At 49.0% G+C, this 23,493-nt stretch overlaps 1 protein-coding gene across 10 annotated transcripts in view; it reads right to left on the reverse strand.

The window, feature by feature from the left end:
• The window catches only part of KIF6 (kinesin family member 6), a 425,617-nt gene that overhangs the window by 81,667 nt on the left and 320,457 nt on the right, over window positions 1–23,493 (reverse strand). For all 10 annotated transcript variants that reach the window (XM_070777912.1, XM_070777913.1, XM_019986270.2 and 7 more), the window contains 2 exons: window positions 11,243–11,351; window positions 840–895 (listed from right to left, as the gene is read on the reverse strand). In XM_070777912.1, coding sequence (XP_070634013.1) covers window positions 840–895; window positions 11,243–11,351 — 165 coding nt within the window. The remainder of the gene's footprint in view (window positions 1–839; window positions 896–11,242; window positions 11,352–23,493) is intronic.

A 23,493-nucleotide genomic window follows, 5' to 3' on the forward strand; every position in this document is an offset into this window, starting at 1 on the left:
AAACGACCCCAGGCTATTGTGAGTTGCCATATTTTGTAGGAAAAGCCAAAAGGGACGTTCAGAGTGGCCTTCTGTCCTGTCCTCACTTACGAGAGCAGAGAGGTCGGGACGAGGGGGACACAGGAGTCAGCTGTACCAGATAACTCCTGTCTTAGCTAGCACAGAGACGAAGCCACAAGGGACCCCCTTGGTGAAGCTGCCCAGCCTGGGAGATGGGTCTCTGTGTGTCTTCTAGCTTCGGGTGAAAGAAGCGTCTTCCTCTCACTTTGACAAAGATCTGAGGCACAGTATTACCGAGGTTGCCTCTTGCCTTAACCTCGCTTTTCCAGGGATGCTCACCTAACTGGGGGAGCTCCATTGGGCAGCCCAAGTCCTGGGAGGGCAGAGTGACTCATTTTTGCCTCTCATTCTCCTAGTTACTGAAAGAGAGGAAATGGTGCTGAAAAATGCACACCTGGCCAAAAATGATAAGTATAACTCTGGGAGGTGTGAAAGTGTTCCACAGTCCCTTAAAAATGTGAACCGTCGCTGCAATAGTACAGTTATGACCAGTTGAGCTATTGCTGGAAAACACCAGGGACAGACAAAACTTGCCCATTGGGATGCTCAAACTCAGGCCTGCATGAGGATGCACAGTTCAAGTTCTAGACAAAAGAAAGTGATTTCCCTGATGAATGGTGGGAGAGATGACAAACTTCCAAGGAGAGGTGCTCTCAAAGCAACCTCCTTGGCAGGGACCTCCTGAAACTGGTCCTCACGGCTGCTTGGAAGCACATCATGACCTGATTTCACCAGGAAAATGGCCTGTGAAAGAGGCTCACAGAGTGTCATCTGCTTACCAATTTTACTTCTTGCTTCGTTTATGCTTTCTCCCAGGGCCTTAGCTTCAGCAAATCTGGAGGGGGAAAAAGAAGAAATGAGAGTTTAACCTTTTCTGTTCACCCTAAATTATGTTTTAAAAATAAGAGATTTCTGAGAGGTCTCTGTTATAAAACTTCATGGAAAGGGACATAAAAAGACAATTTAAATGAATGAAATACATTTGGCTTAAGAGCAGAGATAAAATTTGTATTAATTACTGGTGTCATGAATTTTTACTCCTCTCTTCAGTGTAGAACTTCCTTCTCATAGTCTCTAATTTACGACTTTTGATTTCGAATGTTTTATGATACAAAGAAGCCAGAGTAAAGCAGGGCTCTACGCCTTATGTGCAGTGTTCTATTAATCATAGTACCAAGATATTAGAGTCAAAGAATATTTAAAGAACTTTTTTTTCCCGATCTTTTCTCTTTTTTTTCTGACTGGTAAACTATGGCTGGTCATGAGGCAGATTCACGCCATCATCAGCTTCTATAAATCAAGTCGCATGGGACGCAGCCACATGGATTCCTTTGTTTACTGTCTAAGGCTGCTCTCACACTGCAAAAGGCAGTTGAGCGGCTGTGATGGAGACTATGGAGCCTGAAGAGCTGAAAATATTTACTATCTGGCTTTTTCCAGAAAAAAGTTTGTTTACTTTTTTTATAGATGATGTTAAACCACATTTGGGAACTATCAAAATAAAAAAAATAAAACCCTCATTATTCCCCACCCAGAAATAGACCTAATCTGAGATCTAATTTTCTTTCTAGCCAGTTGTTACAGTTAAGATCATATACACATATATATATATATATATATATGATTTTATGCTTTGATTTTTTTTTTCATTTAGCATTGTAAGTCCTTCCCTATGTTCTTAGAAACTTTTCCATTATCTTTAGATGGCTGCATACTAGTCCCCCAGATGCTGTGTTGACATTTACTTAATGACGCCTTTCTATTTTCCAAAAGGTATTCTTGAGAAGCCCCCTGAGAGCCCAGTCTTATGCTGGACAAGTGTAGAAATGACCTCTAGGAAAACCACGCTGCCTAGGCCTACACACAGTGGGCCCTCAGGAAATGTTATTGCTCCATCCACAAATCTTTCTGGATCCCAGTAAATCCCAGATGTGCTATTGCTCCATCCATAAGCACTTTAGTCCTGCGGGATTTTGTTAGAGGACGTGGGGAGAAGAGAGGGCTCCCAGGTACGGGAATACCAGAAGTGAAGCTCAGAGTGCCCAGAATGCTCTGGGCTGGCTGGGAAAGAGGTGTGAATTACGTCACTGCTATTTTCCGACCATGTCTGCTTGGCTGGAGACTGCCGACAGAAGTTTCCAGGGAAGGGGACTACATTTTCTCTCAGTGTTAGGTTTCTTGGGACTCCCCACCCTGGCTCCTTATTAACAGTGTTCAGGCTCATCCCAGATGACATATGTCCCTTCTGCAGCTAGGGCTTGTTGCCTTCTGGAGATGAGTACAAGCCCACTGGATGCCACGCAGACTGAATTCAGCTCAGCAAACATTCGTAACATGGGTGGGTCGCTGTGCTGGGCTCTGGGGCCTCAGTCTGGCCTCTGTTCCCTGGGCAGGTAGACTGAGGCTTTGTCTGGGCCACTCAAATGAGGACTATCTTCATCCTTTAAGCTCTGCCATGTGGAGGTGGCGGGGGGTGGGGGGGCTCTAACTGTTTGTTGGTACCACGTCCATCCTCAGGACCTGTGGTTTCACGGCGTTTGATAGTCCTCCACAGCCCAGTGAATGACGCCTCTGATGGCCTGTTTCACAGAGTTCTGGAAGCTTGAGATTCTTGGGAATGAGGAAAGTACAAGAGCAAGGCTGCAAAGCTGTTGAGATTTATATCAGTGCTGGAGGAAACCAGGACAGAGCCGGAGAAGGGAAGATTCTGAAGGCACAGAGGGCCATCTCCGCAGAGGAGCCCTCACAGGCATGGAAGGGAGCCCCCCGCCCTCCCTGGTGGTCACCCACATGTGTCGGGGTGTGGGGCCCGTGGTGAGGAGCTGCTGAGTGCTGTGGTCAACCGTCTTCAAAGAGCCGCCCCACGCCGGGCTGGCAGACATGGCCGGGAAGCCGTGGGCTGTTGTTCCAGGCTCTCTGCAGCCCAGCGCTGAGCTAAAAAGGGCTTTCCCACTAGAGAGGTGTGGGCTGAGGGCTGAGCCGTCTCTGAGAGACCGTTTTCCTTCGCTCTGCAGCTGTTGCCACCCCAGGCCACCTCACCCACATGCTTTCCTGCTCCTGCGTTGTCAAGACAGACTCTTGCCTGAGGAAGCCCAGCCCTGAAGGAGACGGAGGGGAGTCAACAGCAATGAGACATGGCTTTGCATTCCTGTCTTGGTCCTCCTGCATCTCCAGAACCCCCAGCCCAGCTCCCTCAGAGCCACCCCCTCGCCTTCTTCCTGCCCTCGCCTGAGCTCTAGACAAAAGAATTCATTTACTGTGAGAGAACCGCAGAGTGAAAACAATTCTCTTCCATTGGCTTCCACGTTTCATCATGTATCTCCCTGTTTTTTTTCCCCCTCTCTCCCTGACTGTTGCTTCTCAGACTCCTTTTCAGGCTTTTCTTTTGCAATCTGTTCCTTAGATGCTGGTAAGGGTCAGGGTTTGGCTTCCCTGGCGGCTCATATGGTAAAGAATCTGCCAGCAATGCAGGAGGCCTCGGTCTGATCCCTGGGTTCAATCCCTGGGTTGGGAAGATCCCCTCGAGAAGAGAAGGGCTACCCACTCTAGTACGCTTACTTGGATAATTCCACGGACAGAGGAGCCTGGTGGGCCACAGTCCATGGGGTTGCAAAGTTGGAAATGAATGAGTGACCAACACTCTCATTTTCCTCAGTGGTCAGGGTTTAGTCTTAGACCCTCTCCTCACGACACCCACTCTCTAGGCACTCCACTCAGGCCAGTGCCTTCATTGGCCACCTCTTTGGACACCTCCCAGATCTCAGTCCTGCTTTATTTTCTGTCTGTTTGATGCCCTGCAGATAACTAAAACCTATGGGATCCAGAGCAGGGCTGAGGTCCTTCCCTGAAGACCTCCCTGCCTTTCTCCCCTCGCTGCCTGGCACCCACACTCACCCAGGGGCTCATGCCACTAACCTACCCACCACACCAGCCTTTACCCTTCTCTCCATCAGCCCCTTCACTCAGTCCTGGAGTCTTGCCCCCTCTCTGTCCTCAGTACCTACACTGACATCCCACTGAGCTTTACCCTGCGCCACCGGCTCTGAGAGGGTGCTGTCATCTCTCCCCCATACCACTTCAACCGCTACTTGCTCGGCTCCCTGCATTTATGTTGCCTGCCTTTGGGCTATTTCCCACATTTCAGTCTTTGTCTTCTTGTCTAGGGTGATTAACATTAAAAAAATGTGTTGCCCATTCATGGAGTGAACGTCCAATTCGCTTCCCATCATAAAGACTGGTTCTATGTCCTTTCCTTACTCTGTTGACTCATTCCTGATATGACACCTTGGCTGCCTCTGTTATATGGTGATGAAGATCCAATTTTCATTTCTATTACACTTTTTAAAATACCGAAATTCCTTTCTATCGTGTCCCCTTTCCCCATCAAGATGGCTGCCCTCTTGTCGCCCACCAAGGGGTTCCTCCCCGACACAGGAAGCCACCGCTACATTCACCTACTTCTAGCAAGCAGTTCTCAGGCAGCATCTGGGCTGCTAAGGTTTCTCAAAGACAATTTCAAATTGTCACTCTCAAGCCAAAAAAAAAAAGTCTTTTTGAATACCTTTTTTATGGCTAGCGTTGTTTTAAAAAAAAACTGTGGGGAGACTGAGAAGATTCTAATCTAATCTTTGCTCTCAGAGTTCATAATTCTAGTTTAGGAGACAAGGTGTAAATACAAAAAACAAATGGAAAAATAATAAAGGTTAAAACTGAAGTCTAACAGGAACCAGGGAACTCCTATTTGGGGTGGACTTTATTTCCAGATGATGGTGTTAGATTTGCTCTTGGATGCTCTTGGTCCAGTTTTCCTGTTGGTGTGGTATTGTTGTTCTAATCTCTATCTAAAGGATTCAACTGAGTGACGGAGGGTGCTTTTCTTGGTTTCGTTCACATTATCAACACCTTCATTTCCAATTGCAGCTGACCTCCCCATTGATTTACTCTTTTTTTACTGAATGGGACCCTGCGACAGGGGATTCAGTTTGTATGAGGGACCCGTCACAAAAGAAAGTCAGCCAGGTGGTGCCTGGGCACTGGAGTTAGCCAAGCATGGGGCTTCCAGCCTCTCTCTTCATGCTATTATATACTGTGAGGATGAGTCATGCCTGGAAAATGTAGCGATTTTCAATTGCACTTCTATCTGAATTGTCTCCTATTGAAAAATCCAGCTTAAGAATTGGCTCACGTGCTCCAGTTTACTGGAGGGCAGATATCCTATTAATGTGCCAACATCTCATTTCTTTGTCACAGGCAGGCAGCACAACTATCCCCAGGCTGGGGGCAGAGCTGAGACATGCTGGCAACAAGGGGTAGACATCCCTCCTACTAAGTGGCCCTAACGTCTGAGCCACGGATGGTCTCCTCTTGCAACTCGGCATCAACTCCCACACTCTGGGGGAGCTGAGGGAATTCGAGTCATCAAGAGTCCTTGGGCTTAGAAGCTACTTGCCATTGGCTAACGAGGCTGAGCTGGACCAAGGCTTGTGTTACTGGGGGGTAATGGTGGTCCTGAGCCCTTCTTTTCTGGACTTTTCCAGCTGCAGCACTAGGGCCCTGGGTTGGCAGAGTTACTTGATAAGAGAAGTAGTGAACAAAACGGGAGAGCCCAGGCCCACGGGTTCTGCTGGCTGTGGATAATCAGGAAGGTAAGACTTTCTAAGAGGAAGTCTATTAGAAGTAGAGTTAGGGAAGAGCAATTATTTTTTGGCTGTGCTGGGCAGCATGTGGGATCTTAGTTCCTTGACCATGGATCAAACCCTCGGCCCTTGCATTGGAAGCGCAGAGTCTTAACCACTGGACTGCCAGGGAAGTCCCAGGGAATAGCAATTTAACCACCCTGGGGAACACCACTCAGGCGCATATCTGTATTCCTAGGACCCATCATTCCTCCAACAGATGGTCCACGTGATGCTCTCGGTCACTAGAGGGACTGGGAGCAGATGGGTTGGTGGGATCAGGGTCACCGCAGATTGATTCCTAAAGAGATGGAGGCCTGGAAGCTTTTCACACTTGATTTCAATGTCTGCTATGGAAGCACTGATTGTAGTTATTTGTTTTCTATAAAAACAACTCTCTTTGTCCTCTGCCATAAGAGTTATGAGCATGTAATATCTGCTAATTGAATATTCTCTGTGAATGCAAAGGTTCCAATCCTGAGAAAAGAGTAGGACCTGGCTTACACTTCCCGGTCCCAAATATTCCTTTAATAATTGGTAACGCTGAACAGATGTAGATATTTTAAAAATGTGGGCTGGTCTGCTGACTTTTCATTTGATTTTAAAAGACTGATTTACTGCTGGGAAAACCTCTTCTCAGAGGGGAGCTTTGTGTGAGTTTCATTAACTCCTTTGCTTTAAGGCCTTGAGGAAGATGGGACCACCATTCGCACCAGCCCGTCCTGTGCGATTTCCATGTGTGTGAGCCCAAAAGCACATCTGTCATGTGGCTGTCAGAACTCTGCTGTTCTAGAGTTAGGGAACTCTGTACTGGAAGCCCATACATCCTCATCTTTTCCAACCACCCCACCTCCCCCCACCCCCCCCGCCCCCCAAACCCATCTCCTGCTGGAAAGAGACCTCTAAGCTCAAGAGTACAAGCCTGATTCAGGAGCCATACCAATTCTAGAATAAGAGACATGACATATTATGTTCTTTCTCAAGGTCTCTGGACAAGCTCTCTGTCTGGCCAGTGGTTTTCAAACATGGTGGCATGTTGGAATTCTGAAACAAATGGATGCTCGGGCGCTACCTAATTCAGTGAGAATATCCAGGGAGTCAGGCCTGGGCTCTGGTAACTTGTACAAGCTCCACAGGTCAGTTTACCATGAAGCCAGGGCTACGAGGTCACTGGTATGGGCCCTGAAGCCCCGGGGGTGGACATAGCTGAGGGCTCTAGTGAAGTCACTGGACGAGGCAGCTGTCTTCCAGCCTGATGCGTGTGTCTCCAGACAAACAAGGTGTCCTGCTCCAACACGTCCAGCTGAAAATACACAGCCTGCCCCAGGGAGAGGTTTGAAAGGTACATGAAACCCCCTGGATTCACAGGCTCAAGTCTTCATGGGTGTGCATATTCCAGTTTCCTGGAAACAGAGACCTCAACTTTCACCAGAGCCACTTTATTTTCTCCCTGTGTGAGTGCTTGTTGCTCAGTCGTGTCGGACTCTTTGCGAACCCCATGGACTGTAGCCCACCAGGTTCCTCTGTCCATGGGATTCTCCAGGCAAGAAGACTAGAGTGGGTAGCTGTTCCCTTCTCCAGGGGATCTTTCTGACCCAGAGATGGAACCCAGGTCTCTCCCACATTGCAGGCAAATTCTTTACCATCTGAGCCGCCAGGGAAACCCACCTTCTCCCTACTCCTTGTTTTATCCATCTATCACTCACATGTCACGTCGGGCTCCTGTTCTGCTCCCTGCAGAGGTAGCCCTCCTTACTGGTAAAGTAGGCTGAAGTATACTTTTTTGTTCTGCTGTCTTTGTTTATTTGTGTGCATCTATTTATAATTTACATAAACTGTGGTCTTACTTAGTGCTGCCCTTGTTGGCATGTGCTCAATAATCCACCGCTGCCTACCGCACCCAGCTCCCCAACTGTGGCCTGCACGGAGCGCCCCCAGCCTTCTATTCTCCACTTCCCCAGGGACGGACGATCAGCCAGACAGACAAAAGAAGTTGAAGCAGGACAAGAGATTGAGGGTGGTGATGAGGGTTCAGTAGGTACAGCTGCCACAGGCAACAGGAAAGAAGGCAGAGCCGGGAAAAGGAAAAGGGAAGGCCGACGGCCCTGAGGTTCCAGCCCAGCTGTTAGCCGATGGTGTTTACACTCGGGGGCGCAGATCGGAGAAGGTGGGCTTCCTTGGCGGCTCAGATGGTAAAGAATCTGCCTGCAATGTGGGAGAACTGGGTTCCATCTCCAGGTCAGAAAGATCCCCTGGAGAAGGGGATGGCTACCCACTCTAGTCTTCTTGCCTGGAGAATCCCATGGACAGAGAACCTGGTGGGCTACAGTCCATGGGGTTCGCAAAGAGTCCGACACGACCGAGCAACTAGCACTCACACAGGGAGAAAATAAAGCAACTCTAGTGAAAGTTGAGGTCTCTGGTGGGTGAGACAAACCCACCGGCTTTCTAGCCCTCCTCAGCCACAAGCAGAGCTGCTGTGGACATCTTCATCTATGGCCCCTTCTGAGGCGGAGAACCTCTTGGGAGCTGCAGTCGGCCCTCTGGATCCGTGGGTGGAACTTGTGGGTTTGGAGGCCGACTGTACTACTCATTTTGCCTAAGGGACTTGAGCACGTGTGAATTTTGGTATCTGTGCATGCATGCTTAGTTGCTCAGTCGTGTCTGACTCTTTGTGACCCCAGAGGCTGTAGCCCGCCAGGCTCCTCTGTCCATGGGATTCTCCAGGCAAGAAGACTGGAGTGGGCTTGCCATTCCCTTCTCCAGGGGATCTTCCCCACCCAGGGATTGAACCTGGGTCTCCTGCAAAGCAGGCAGATTCGTTACCATCTGAGCCACTGGGGAAGCCCTGGGTATCTGTGGGGGGGTTCTGAAACTCATTCCTGCAGGTGCAGAGACACACTGGCTGTAAACCCAGAAGGGGAGTTGCTGGGTCACAGCGGGTGCAGACACCTCCTTGGTTAGGAGGGCTGCTCCGGCCTTCACTGGATTCCTCCAGTGATCTGGGATCCGCGCCCCCGAGTGTAAACACCATTGGCTAACGGCTGAGCTGGGCCCTCAGGGCCGCCGGCCTTCCCTTTTCCTTTTCCCAGCTCTGCCTTCTTTCCTGTTGCCTGTGGCAGCTGTACATACTGAACCTTCATCACCACCCTCAATCTCTTGTCCTGCTTCAATTTCCTTTTTCACAGACAAAACAGAGGCCATCTTTAACGCGCCGCCTCTGCTTCCAAATGTATCAGCGTCAGCCCACCTTGCTGTGTTTCTCCATCCGGCTTCCTTCCAGGCCCCCCGCCCTCTGACGGTCCCCACTGCCTGGCTCCCTGGAGCCTTACGGGGCCAGCGGTTCCCTTGTTCTGTTCCCTACTTTTCTGCCCCTTCTCTTTCTCCCTGCTTGCTCCCCCCAGGAGCTTGCTTCTGCCTGCCGCCTACAACCCTGACCAATTCTCCTTCCTGAAACAAACTTCTGATCTCCTCAGGCTACTTCCCGTTTTCCTGCCACAGAAGTCTTCCTCCTCTCACAGCTCTCTGAACACACTGCTGGCCCTCCCTCATTTGCCCAGTTCCTTCTCACCTGCTCCTTCACTCCTTGTAGTTCAAGCCCTTTCAGCTGCTGACTCCCCGGGCACTTTTTTCTGCTGCCTCCAGCTTAATACTTTTTAAGTTTTTGAAAACAAGCTTTATTTATTTGACCTCTTTTTAGAATTTTTGGTACCAAAAAATTCATTTGCAGGGCAGCAATGGAGAAACAGATATAGAGAACAGAGATTTATGGACACGGGAAGAGGGGAAGAGAGGGTGGGGAGGTATGGAGAGAGTAACATGGAAACGTACGTTACCATATGTAAAATTGATAGCCAAGGGGAATTTGCTGTATGGCTCAGGAAACTCAAAGAGGGGCTCTATATCAACCTAGAGGGGCAGGATGGGGAGGGAGATAGGAGGAGGTTCAAGAAGGAGAGGACATACGTATACCTATGGCTGATTCATGTTGCGGTTTGACAGAAAACAAGATTCTGTAAAGCAACTATTCTTCAATTACAAAATAAATAAATTAAAAACAATTTTGGGTGCACTTGTGGCTTCTCTGGTGGCTCAGATGGTAAAGAAACTGCCCGAAATGCAAGGCACCTGGGTTCAATCCCTGGATCGGGAAGATCCCCTGGAGAAAGGAGCAGCAACCCACTCTAGTATTCTTGCCTGGGAAAGCCCACAGACAGAGGAGCCTGGCAGGATACAGTCCGTGGGGTCGCAAAGAGTTGGATGCGACTTGTGGCATATAGGATCAGAGTTCCCCGACTAGGGATCAAACCTGCACCCCTGCATTGGAAAGCAGAGTCTTAACCACTGGCCCACCAGGGAAGCCCCCCTGCCTGCTTCTTTGTAGCATCGGACACCACGGACAACTTGCTTCTGGGAGCCATCTCCCCTCTTGGCTTTCAGGCTGGTCTTTCCTGCTGGTTCTCCTCTCTTCTCAGCTCCCTCCCCTCCGTTCTTGAAAGCTTCCCCTGAGTTTCTTACCCTCCAGGCTCTTGTACTTCGGCCCGTTTCCTTGAGAGAGCTCGTCCCCTTCTCCTGCTTCCTTGAAGCATTTATAAACATACGATTCTTAAACCTGGAGCTCATTTTAATTCAACAAATACTTTTTGAAAATGTTCTGCGTGCTGTGTTGTGGAGTCACACATGACGTCTGAGAGTTCGCGGTCTAGAACCCTCTCTTTTAAACCGTAGGCCCACACGTCCAGCAGTGTTTTCTGTTTGCACCAGCTTGAGGACATGTGCTGAATTCAGGCATTAGCTGTAACAAACGATGCACCTCTAAGCTTTTTCTAAAGGGCCTAGAACACAGGCTTTGCTGGACAACCTGTCAACGAATGGTGCTGCCTGCTCTGCTTCTGGCCAGGAGAACACATTAGAGGTGTCTGGGTCACAGGACATGCATGTGTACACGCGTCCCGTGACCAAGAAGTGCAGGGCGGCTCTGCAGAGTTGCTGGAGGGCCTGGAGTTCTAAGATGCGGGGTTTGGTATGTGTTGTTTAGTTACTAAGTCATGTCTGACTCTTTTGTGACCCAAAGGACTATGCAGCTCACCAGGCTCCACTGTCCATGGGATTTTCCAGGCAAGAATACTGGAGTGGGTTGCCATTTCCTTCTCCGTTTGGACTGTAAGCACTTTTTTTTTTCCTTGCCTTTGCAGCAGTGAAATAGCGATAGAGTCCCAGACTGCTGGGAATTAATGTAAGATGTGAGGACTGTATGCAAAGTGCTGGCATGTACAGCTCCTGTTCTAACGTTGCTGGTGACCCAGCTGTACTGGGATAATGAGGCTTAACACGTGGGAGACAAGGGTACCAGGCTGAACGCAACTCAACCAACGTGAAGCTGCTCACACCCCATGCCCTTCTCTCAGAAACTGGACTGGGCGGATGAGAGAGGCAGAGCAGCAAGTTTTCTGGAGGCTGGCCCGGCAAAGCCTTGGAGGACCAGCTGCTCTCCACGGCGGCCTTACCTCTGCTTCAGAATCTGTTTGTTGTCTTCGATGGTAACGCTGTCAGCATGGTCCCTCTTGAAAATCTCAAAAGCCTCCTGGCGTCCTAACGACATTTCCTCTCTCATCCCTGTTTGGAGACACGGGGAAATGGCCTCAGTGACGGCATGGGGGTCCCATTAATTCCGTTGTCTCTTTAGTCAGACCTCAGAGCCAAGCCTGGCTCCGGAGGCCCACAGCAGAGAGGCTCTTGACCAGACAGGTGGCCCCAGGCCCTTCCAGCTGGCCACTGCCACCCAAGGAGGAGGCCCTTCCAGGGACACCCGCTGTGACCTGTGGGGCCTGAGCCTGGGCCTCCTCGTGACTCTTGCAGGGTGGAGTCTGGAATGTCTGGTCAAAGGAAATGAAAACCAGAGCCCCAAGCCTTGGATGGCCGGGGACATCTGCCAAAGCACTTTTGGCCATCATTCGGGGCCACGTTTCTCCCCATTCTCCTGTTATGCCCCATTTGGGTTTTCTGTTCAATTTCACCCTGAATTTTCAGGCATCCAGTTAAAAGAAGTCAGGTTCTCAATCACAAGACCCACGAGTGGATGGCGGTGGAGGTTCCTAGTTCACAACTAACTTCAATCTCCTGGATCCCTGGAGCCACTACCGGCCAAGCAGTGTGGCTGGGCCCTGCTCGATGGGGCCAGACTCTGAAAACAGAGTCAGAACAGCCAGGGCCCTAGGGGTGAGCAGATGGCATTCCTGCCCTGAGGCCTCCTCCTCGTAGCCTCTCAGGGTGAGGCTCCAGGCAGGTGTGGGACCCCATGGTGAGAGCTGCTTGCACAGCTGGATTTTGGATGAATCTATGGAGTCGTTTCCATGCCTCTGCCCGTGGTTCCCTCTGGTGTATTGTCATCCACTTAACTCTATCTTTGAAGCCCTGGCTGAGTGCCGCCACCTCCGTGGAGCTTTCCGTGAGCCCCAGACTAAACAAATCCTCCCTCCACTGTGTGTCTAGCAACGCGTCTGTGACCTGCACAGCCCAGCAGACGCTGCCACTTCACATGACAGGCCTTTCTCGTGCAACACACGTCTCTCAGGAGGTAGAGATAATATGTTTCATGAGTCCCCAGTGTCTTGTTCAATGTCTGGCATTTAGAAGGTACACAACATATGTCTGTTAAATGAATCAGGTCAGGCATGAACCAGGAGTGATGCAGAACCTTGCTCTCATTGCCATGGGAACTGGGTCCAGGGTGAGAGGGACTCGCCTGGGGTATGAGAGAGGTGCATTCATATGGACCACATGCCACATCTCCTTTTGCCTGGAAAAAACGCATGGTATTCCATCACCCAGCCCCGGGGTGAGGCACTGGACCAGCCCATCTGATACCAATTTAATGATTACTGTTGATAAAAATAGCACCACGGAGAATGTCTGAATGGTGAGGCACAAGACACCCCACCCTTTTCCAATCAGAAGCAAATGGGCTCATCTCAGTCCTGTTGCACACTCCTGAGTCAGGTGGGCCTGGGAATGGGTCTGAGCCGTGCTCAGAAAGATGAGCCCTGATGCGTGAGGGACATTAGCTGGAGGGTGCTTTGGCCCAGCAGAGCCCGCCAAGAGCCAAAGGACTCTTTCCACACTTTCCCCCCGACCCTAGTCCATGCCCAACTCTGACAGTGTATGCCCTTTTACTGCGTTACTTTTATGATTTATCATGTGTAGGATTTGTTTTAACCATAGAGGGTAGAGGACTGAATCTCTCTAGACTACTCATTGGAAAAGACTCTGATGCTGGGAAAGACTGAGGACAGGATGAGAAAGGGGACGACAGAGGATGAGATGGTTGGATGGCATCGCTGATTCAATGACATGAGTTTGAGCAAACTCGGGGAGATGGTGGAGGTCAGGGAAGCCTGGTGTGCTGCAGTCCATGGGGTCACAAAGAGTCTGACATGACTGAGCGACTGAACAACAACCGGGTTTGGGGAGAGGGAAACTCCACCAAGATCACACTTAGAACCCATCTGCTTGTGGGACCCCTAGATTGCCTCCCACCCAGGAGGTGACGAGAGGGCCTCCACCAGCCAAAGGAGAGGATGTGGGGTCAGGGTGGAGGTTGTCCAAAAAGCTGTAGAGGAGAAGGGCTCGTGGCCTTTTCTCTCCCAGGCTCTGCGCTCTTTTGGAGCCAAGAGCCCAAGGTGACAGCTGGGTGGAAAGACCACGGTGAGGCTTCTCAGAGCCCGTGGCACTGATATGGTCGTAGGTCCCGGAAGAACTTATAATCAGCGGAAAACCCCACTGGGCCTTTCCTGAGGGGTGGGGGGGGGGGTCCTGGCAGGAGGGAGCAGAAGGGACAGGGGACACACAGAGGTGATAAGCCCAGAGGGTAGTTTGGGAGCATTTTGCAGAGAATTTGGAAGGTAGTGTTAAGAAAATCTGGGGCTGGTGCCATGACATATTGTACACAGATCATCAATTTTCAGAGACTAGAAATTGAGTAAAGTCCACATTATGGGATAGTTCCGCTGGAAGTATTTGACACTTTCGGTGGTTTAAAAGGCACCTGGGGTCCTGCAGTACCGTGCTTATTGTCAGGAATGCAGGGGACTGATTTTCCTCCAGCTACAGTGGAGGAAGATTCTGGGACTGGAGTTCTCTCATGGTGATGACCTCGGGTGAATGGGCATGAGAGTGAGGGCTGACGGCTCCGGGAGGTCAAGGTGAGGTGGCGAGGATGCCCATGGACCGAAGGCCAAGAGGCGAGGCCAGGCCTGAAGCCTCTAGGGGCTTCACGGCTTCACCTGGAGGGTGAGGCTGGGTCTACAGAGAGGGGTGTGTGGAAGAGACCCCACAGGCAGCCACAGTGCGTGATCCTGGATCCATTTCACTCCTCCTCTCATCCACCTCTGCCGGCTTAGAGCCTTTTGGACTGTGCTAAAAGACCAGCTCTCACTCCAGTTTGGGGTCAGCCACAAAGTTAAAAATAAAATAAAAAAGCACCTTTTTTATTTACAGAAGAGAGAGCCTCACCTTCCTTCCCTCTCAGGGTTTAGAAAACAGCTCTTTCTGGTCTGGCGACCCCTACCCTCTCAGCCCTGAAAAGAGCAGGAGCTTCTCACCTCAGTAATGATTTATTTATTCTCTCAACAAGTATTAATTCATCTTAGGTGCTGTGCTAGGCATGTGACAGAGAGATAAGCTGGAACAAGAAGATTAGAGCGATGGATCCTTGCCCTTAAAGAGTTAAAAGTTCAGTAAAGGAGAAAGGTGAACAAATAATTATAAAAGAAATCGCTGCTTGCTGTAAGGCAGGCTTAGGTCCGGGAAACAAGGAGGGAGGGAGGCCAGGTCTGTCAGGGGGAGTGGGGAGGCTCCTGAAGATGGGGCAGCACTTGTCAGGTGGAGAAGTGGAAGAGATCCCGGGGAAGCAAGGGGCCGGAGAATTGTAGATTAAAAGGGCAACTGGAACCTCCATCCTGTTCTCTATAGTAGCTCCATCAATTTACATTCCTATCAACAGTGTAAGAGGGTTCCCTTTTCTCTACACTCTGTCCAGCATTTATTATTTGTAGGTTTCTTGATGATGGTCATTCTGATTGGTGTGAGGTGACACCCCATTGTAGTTTTGATTTGCACTTCTCTAATAATTAGTGATGTTGAGCATCTTTTCACCTACTTCTAGGCCATCTGTATGTCTTACAGATTGTGATACAGAGTGAAGGAAGTCAGAAAGAGAAAAATAAGTATTGTATATTAATGCATATATGTGGAACCTAGAAAAATGGTACAGATGAACCTATTTGCAAAGCAGAAATAGAGACACAGACGCAGAGAACAAATGTATGGACACCAAGAGGGGGAAGCGGAGTGGGATGAATTGGGAGATTGGGATTTGATAGGTCTCCCGCATTGCAGGCAGATGCTTTAACCTCTGAGCCACCAGGGAAGCCCATAAATACACTACTGTGTACAGAATGGGGCTTCCCCGGTGGCTCAGTGGTAAAGAATTCCCCTGCAATGCAGGAGACGAAGGAGACTCAGGTTCGATCCCTGGGTCAGGAAGATCCCTTGGAGAAGGGCATGGCAACCCACTCCAGTATTCTTGCCTGGAGAATCCCATGGACAGAGGAGCCTGGTGGGCTACAGTCCATCGGGTCGTAAAGAGTAGGACATGACTGAAGCAACTGAGCGAGCGAGCGATTTATAAAATAGATAACTAGTGAGAACCCACTGTATAGCACAGAGAAGTCTACTCAATTTTCTGTGGTGACATAAATGGGAAGGAAATCCAAAACAGTGGGACATATGGATACACACAACTGATTCATCTGCTGTACAGCAGAAACTAACACAACACTGTAAAGCAACTATTCTCCAATACATTTTTTTTTTAAAGGGCAACTGGATTAATATCTGTGGTAGTGCTACCTGGTAGGAATTAATTTTTTTGCATATCTGATGCTAATCATGGTGCCAAGTGCTTTCTTAAAGATTATCCCAGTTAAACTTCTGTGTGATCCCTGGTCATAATTTCATTTTACAGAGGAGGAAACTGAGGCTCACTCAAAGAAATGGTTATAAATGGAGTAAAAAATCGCCCAGCTTATAGAGGAAGGTAGATCTACTCTTAGGTCAGTTTTTCCAGGGAAAAGTATGCCTGTTGGGAAGGCAGGTGCTGGGCTCTAAGTGATCTGGTAGCAATAGATTTACCCACAAGCTTGTAGATTGTACTCTTATTAGTGCCCATCTTATCTAAATTCTGAATTCTTTTTTACAGTATCATCGAAGAAACAGAACCATGAGTTCTGTTTACTCTTTGCATAGTTTGCTTCATATGTTAATATGTTCTATTGGTATTTCTAGAATTGTGAGCTCCAGGAGGGAGGGGATTTTTGTCAGTTTGGTTTGCTGCAATATTACTAGTACCTGGATAGTACCTGGCACATCAGTGGGACTCAATCAAATATCTTGTTTTTTCTTTTTTTAAGATTTTTTTTGATGTGGATCATTTTAAAAGTCTTTATTGAATTTGTCACAATTTTTTGCTTCTGTTTTATTTTTCTGGCTGAGAGGCATGTGGAATATTAGCTCCTCAACCAGGGATGGAACCTGTACCTTCTTCATTGGAAGGTGAAGTCTTAACTGCAAGACTGCCAGGGAAGTCCCCAAATATCTTTTGAAAGAAAGAATGAATGTTTTAGATGCTTTACATTGTTCCTCTTGGAACAGCACGCTGTGATGCGATGCGGGAGGAGAAGCAAGCACCCACTGCTGTCGCTGTCTCCACCATCAGGCTAGGGGAGTGGGTCCATCCACTGAATGGTATGATTTTACATTGGCAGGTGGATTGTTTACCACTGAGCCATCTGGGAAGCCCGCATGGTGTGATTCTAGAAATTCAACACCATCTTCTCCCTACTATATCTTACCCTTAGAGATGAATTCCATCTCCAAGAAGCTTTTGTTAAAAATGCAAATACTCCTGAAGGTATCTATTTTAGGGTTAGCCAAGAAAAACTCCATCATTTGTTGACAAGTAGCTAACAGGTCCTACAAAGATGAGACATAAGATGGTGTCTCGGGCTGGTGCCAGAATCGCTGCGGGGTGGGAGGGAGGTCTGAGCTTAGAAGGGATGATGCCCTGTGCCTTCTTCCCAACTTTGTTTAGTCTGCCAGACTCAGAGGTCTATCAGTTTTGGCCTCAGGGGCTCTGACGTGTCATGCCGTCTAGAACTCTCAGTTTTGTTGCCTCTTAGTGGATTTCAACCAGAGGTCCCAGTGCTGAGTCCCAGAAAATATAAATGACTTAGGGAAGCCTGCTGGCTTGCTGAATCACAGAACCACTTAAAACCTAAAGGAGAGCAAACAAAACATCACGGGGTAGTATAAAATTTCAAACAAAACAAAGCAAGAAACAAAATCCCCCCCAAACCCAAAAGGACAGGAGTTTCTCAATCTCAGTCCCCAAAATAGGACATTGCAATTCTGGGTTGTGAGTTGGATGGAAAATATTTCCAAGTCCTGAAGGTGCAGCCTCTTCTGAATTTTGATACTTATTAAAGAGCACTGAGGTAGAGAAGGCAGTCAATGAGGTGTCCTCAAAATTAGCCTTGGAGCTGGGTTTCTGAAAAGTTTGGAGGTACTGGTCTCCTACACAGTTCTGAATGCTTCTTTTCCTTTTCCTTGCCAGCCTGAAATTTTGTTCCTTATTTTTCTACAGAATGCAAATCAGTATTTTTGGAAGCCCTCCCTGCCCCCAACCCAGGGTCCCATGGAAACCAAATGGAAAGAAAAAACATCGGAAATGGAGAGTTTATGCTGCTGCTGTTGGGCCTGCTGTCTGATTTCCTTTAGTCTGGGGCCTGTGGGCCAGAGCTCATTTTCCTGGCTGCCCCCAAACAACCTACTACTGCTTCAGCTATTGCTTAAAAATTGACAGGAGAAAAATGATGGAGCGTTGTGTTCTTCATGCTGAAAAATGATTTGCTAGTCTGAGCCAGAAATATATTTGCCTTGGGAAAGACATGTATTCATGTGGTGCCTCACTTTCTTCTGACTGAAGAAGGAAGGGGAGAAAAGAAGATCAACAGGGAATCAGGAAAAGTGGGGTGGATTCCAAGGGGAGGGGGTTCAAGCCCCCCGCTGGGGACTAGTTACACGGAAGACTCAGAGCCCGGAGGGGACAGGCAGGGAGGAAGCCAGATGAGCGGCGGGATAACCACAGCCTCTGTGGCTGGGCGCAGAAGTGTTCTAAGCTGAAGGTAAGGGAATGGCTTTGACGCAGTGCTGTGATGAACACCTACAGTACAGAGACCATGGAAGTGCACATGGGGATGAGAAGCGATAGGCAGGGAAAGAGTGGTTTCTTTGGTACCTAAGTTCCACATGCACTGAAATTTCTCAGTAAGTGCTGACTTAGGTGAAATAAACAAAAATGTGCGTGCATGCGTGCTGTGTGCTCAGTCGTGTCTGACTCTTGCGACCCCATGGACTGTAACCCCGCCAGGCTCCTCTGTCCATGGAATTTTCCAGGCAAGAATACTGGAGTGGATTGCCATTTCCTCCTCCAGGGGATCTTCCTGACCCAGGGATTGAACCAGAGTCTCCTGAGACTCTTGCATTGGCAGGCGGATTCTTTACCACTGCCAACACCTGGAAAGCCCATACAAAAATATCCTTACACAAATAATCAGAAGAGAATCCCACCCTCTAGTGTGTGGAGAAGTTAGCATGAATAGACCGATGGGCGGGAAAGGAATGAAGAATTGGATGAAAGGAGGGGCTAATCTATCAAGGTGGCGTGAAACATAAAGGTAAGGAAGACCTTTGGGATAGGAGGACCCAGGGAAAAGTCCACGGTCCAGCATTCTTGGGGATGGTACTTGGATGCCCTGAGGGCCAGAGGAAGTGATGGCTTCAGCCAGAAACTCGGGTGAAGGACACATCAGTAACTTTAAGCATGGACAGCAAAGGGTCCTTTTATGCTAGACTAAATGAACTCATGAGATCAGGAGGTGCTTAAGAATGGACCACCTCCCGGAAAACCTAGAAAGGACATCTGAGATAGTGTTTTCACTGTTTTGCCCCCGCTGTGGGGCGATGCTGTCATCTAGGAAGGGGGAGGGTTTCTGCAGTTACATGAAGGACAGAGATGACACGAACATAGCCCTTGTGTTCCCACTTTCCTTTCTCACACCCATGGAAGACGGTGCTAACCAATCACAGTATCCTTTGCTGGAGAAACTAACTGTAGCTCTAGAGTTTTCAGTAGGGCTCTTCAGGCCTAGAAGTCAACTCCCTGAGGCACAGCAGCTCTTCCTAGTCAGTTATCCCTGGCACAACAGCTCTTGCTGTAATAGGGCCCTCACGTTACTAGCCGATTAAATGATGTCTGCTGTTGCTTTCATCATTCCTGTGCTTTTAGGGAAAAAGAGTCACCTTCTTCCATCACCTTAGGGATTGACATGAAGGTAATCCTTGCCAGGGAGCAGCATCGAGCCCTGAATCCCTGAGAGCGGCAGTCTGGGAGGGGACGCTCCCCACCGCCAGGGTGATAGAGGTCACCACAGGAAGCCATGCTATGGCTCTGTTTACTTTGAGGGCCAGGAGCAGCTCATCTACAATTTGAGGGGTTGCTGGGCGGGTAGAGCAGGGTATGGAATCAAGAGGAGGAGGGGAAGACAAAACCACTTAGCCACGACCCAAGTGGCTGCAGATGTGAAGCCTGAAGAGTAGATCTTTTGGAGGGGGACCAAGGATGCTTGCTTAACCTACTTCCCCCTTCTGATGGACAATTTCTGGAGTGGGTGGATGCCCCCAAAAGCTCTGGGGTTAAAAAACCTTAACATTCAAACCAGACGATACCACCTGGGCTAGAGTCCTCAGATGAGGACTTGCCCTGGAGTTTCCTAAATTGCCACATGAAAGACGTTAAAGAACTTTAATTAGTAGATTCCTAGGGGTGGCTTGGAGCGGGCTTGGCAGGGAGTGGAGTGGAGGGAAGATTCGAAGTGGAAAGAAAGCCACTGAAACCTTAGGAGACCCACCCAATGATGGCACCACATCTAAATAAATCAAATGGGCTCCTGACTTCTTGTGCCAGAAGTCACACATCCCACCAACAACCCTACCGGGGCCAGGCAGCACAGGCCATGTGAGCTGGACAGGACAGAGGGGCAGCATGTGATGCGGGCTGTTTCCTTTTTGTCTTGGTAACCGGGGCTGGTCCACCCTCCTGGTGCAGCTGTTTCCTGGATGTAGGCCTCAGCAGGTGAGAGAAGGCCCCGTGTGCCAGCCCAGTGGATGGTCTTGGAGCCCCTGAAGGAAGGGCAGCTGTTTGAGCTGCCCATTTCCAGCAGTAACATAAAACCTTCAGACAGTGGTCCTGAAGATCATCTGCAGAAAACTGTCATTTTCCTAACCCAGGATCTCTGTGGTTTTTTTATTTTGTGAGTGTTTTTATTCAGGACAAAGTGCCCATGTGGGCTGCTTAGAGAGACCTGTGGGCAGACGTGGGCCTGGAGTTTGGAGAGCAGCCTGGGTCATGTTGGCATTTCTGTGTTTTGGAGTTCACTCAGGAATCTGGAGGCCAGTGATGTTTCCATGAAATAAGACAGCATCCTGTGGCTTCTGCTGCCAGGCTGACCTGGACCTATGGGGTCTTTTCCATCCATTTCAGTCCATAGAAGTGACAGCCGCCAAAGGGCCTCATTCCACGCCCAATATTTGGACCAACCCTAGGAGGAACGACGTGGGCTCTAGACCTTTGGGGGTTAAAGGGCAGTTGACTGAGAGACCCACTGAACAGAAAGGTAGCATTTCTCTTCAGTTTAGAGACAGGCTCCAAATTCTGTGAAACCTGAAAAATACTGAATTGCGAGTCTGACGTGTCTTGATCACTTCTAAAGGCCATGGTTAGCAGGGTTCTGTTGCCTGAATCCCACCTCGATGAGTTTGGTTCTCATGTCAGCTTGTGCTCTGGGGTCAGTGGTGGTTAAAGCAGAGTCCACATGTCCTGATGTCTGAAAACAAGGCACATTGTCTATGTATGCCTAAATTAGGAACGAACTCCACTCTAGTCTCAAATTTATTTGATACATTTTGAAAAGATAATTAAAGAATCACATTTTAGCCTAGTAGCAAAATGCTCTTTCCCTGCAATGCATGGGGGTTTAGATAAAATTCTGTCTCCCTGGCTTGGAAACAAATATAAGGCAAAATGGAGTTTAGATGCTCATTCCTTCACGGAAAAAAGAGAAACTTATTGTGTGTGTGTGTGTGTCTTCTATGTTACAGGCATAGTTCACAAATATTAACTCAACTAATCTTCACCATAACTCTATTGGTGGTGGTGGGGAGCTAGTGCTGGCTGAGAACTCTGTACTACATGGATTATATATGTCGTCTCATTTAATGCTTTCAACTAGGGAGTGTGGGGCCCACTTTACAGGTAAGATAATTGAGGCTGAAGGAGATTAAAAGGGACTCCAACACAACGGTTAGTAAAACGACAAAGCCATAACTCAATCCCAGGTTTGTCTGATTCCAAACACTTTCCTGTGCATATAGCATTGCGAGATGGAAATCATTTGCCAAGTAGAATTAATCTCACAAATACCAGCTAACCACCGTGGTCAGACTGATGGAGTCAGGGGTGGCAACAAGAAAAAGGCAGATTTGGGAGGGTTGGAATGTGGACTGAAAACCATGAAAAGCATGATGGCAGCTCAGAAAAGCTGGAGATCTCTGTGAAGGGGGAACAGAGGGCACCAGGCAGCTGGGAGGAGTTGCCTCACCTGGGGCCTGCGGGGTGGGGTAGAGATCAGAGGTGAAGGGCAGGTTGGCTGACCTGCAGTGAAGCCTTGTCCTTCTGCCATGAGGGCTGTGTGAGTTAGCCTGCTATGGCAGGAACAGCTAAGTAGGTATCTTTCCCTCATCTACACGGAGCTTGTGCGCAGAGGGTCTCCACCGTGAAAGGATTTGTGCCCTGAAGATGGTTCTGTTGGACTGAAGCCAGGGAGGATGCTCCAGGAAAGAGAAGGGGCAGGGTCCCGGTTCTCAGTGTGGACTTCTCAGAGACTAAGCTCCCGCCCCAAACCAGCAGCGGTTGGGAAAGGAGGTGACAAGGCTCCAGGAGGCCATCATCTCCCCTTTGGCCTCTCCACATCCTAACTGGCGCGTCTCTGGAAAGCATCTCATTGCTTACACGGAACATCTGTTTGTTCACTTAGGCAGCGAGTCAGTGGTTGAAGCGGACCATCTGTTAACAAGTACCGAGTGTCTACTCTATTGACAGCTCGCTCTCCCCTGGCTAGTGACAGATAAATGGAGGAGCCGTTGCCCTTGGCCTCAGGAGGCAAAGCACTGTGGGGCACGGGGAGGTCAGAGCTTATGCGACGAAGCACGAGAACGCTGAGACAGAGGGCCGACGGCGGCATGGTGCAGGTGGTGTGGGTGTTCGCGGGGGACCAGGGGGTCGTGGTCAGACTGCAGAGGGGCTCTTGGAGGAGTGTTCCTTCTGGGGAAAGTTTTAGAGGAATGAAGAGGAGGAGAGGGAAGAAAGGAGCTTGGCCTGGCACAGAGTCTGACGGGGAGGACCTGGGGGCGTGGGTTTCCTCTGGCTATGCGGGGACCTGGGGCCCAAACGACCTCTAGGGGTGGACACCACACTCCCCACTGCTTGCTCAGGGAAGCCCCAGGCAGAGGCCACTGGGGCTTTCCACAGCCTCCTCAGGCAACTCTCCCCCCTGCAAATGACTGAGGAAGAGCATTATGCTTTAGCATGTACCCTTGGTGATCCTCCCAACCAGGGGCTGGGAAAAGGCCATAGGATATGGAGTGAGAAGCCGTGGATCTGAGTGTTGGCTTTTCTTCAGCTGCGGGACCTGGGGTCTCTGCCATTTACACCACTACAGGTCTCAGCGTTCTCCTCTATCAAGTGAAGCTAACAGGACTCCTATCTCTTAATGTTACTGTGAAGGTTAATGAGAGGAGGCAGCACTTGGTGCATAGCTCCCTTTCAAGGCTACCGAATACCTGGGACTTCCCTGGTACTCCAGTGGCTAAGTAAGACTCCGTGTTCTCAATGCAGGGGGGCCTGGGGTTTGAACCCTGGTCAGGGAACTAGAGTTTACATATTGCAACGAAGATGAAAGATACTGCCTGCCCCAACTAAGACAGGGCACAACCAAATAAATAAAAATAAATATTAAAAAACCCTACTGAACACCTTTTGTAATGATGTATTTTCACGGTGATTTCACCTGCCCATCACCCCCACCCCTCAGGCCACTAGCTCCAAAAGGCAAGTGAATTTGCCTTCTGTGTTTGTGGCCCCAGCTCCAAGCTCAGGGCCGGGAACACAGTAGGTGCTCCAAGCAAGGTCTGTCGACTGAATGAGTGAGCAAGGATGAGATAATATCTCTGGTTAACTTGTTTTTCTTAAAAGCATTATTTGTTAAACTGTATATATATCTCCAATGCAGTTTTCTGTGTATATATTTTACAATAAAAATAAAGAAAGCCGAATACAGCAGCTCTGAATCATTTAAGTCTCTGACAGAGTGAATGAATAAGTATGGAATACCCTATAAAAAGTGAAAGTGTAAAAAATGAGCTATTATTATCATAAGTAATAATGAGTCATCTAAGAACCTCCTCGCAGAGAGCTGTTCAGAGCGCGGGAACTACTTTAACACACTAGCATAATTTTTAAGGTGGCTGCAAATTATAGTTTAGCAACATAGGGAGAGGGAGTGGTTTAAACGGTCAGGATGGC

Source organism: Bos indicus, chromosome 23 (genome assembly GCF_029378745.1).
Source record: "Bos indicus isolate NIAB-ARS_2022 breed Sahiwal x Tharparkar chromosome 23, NIAB-ARS_B.indTharparkar_mat_pri_1.0, whole genome shotgun sequence".
In the NCBI taxonomy this organism is placed as follows: Eukaryota; Metazoa; Chordata; class Mammalia; order Artiodactyla; family Bovidae; genus Bos; species Bos indicus.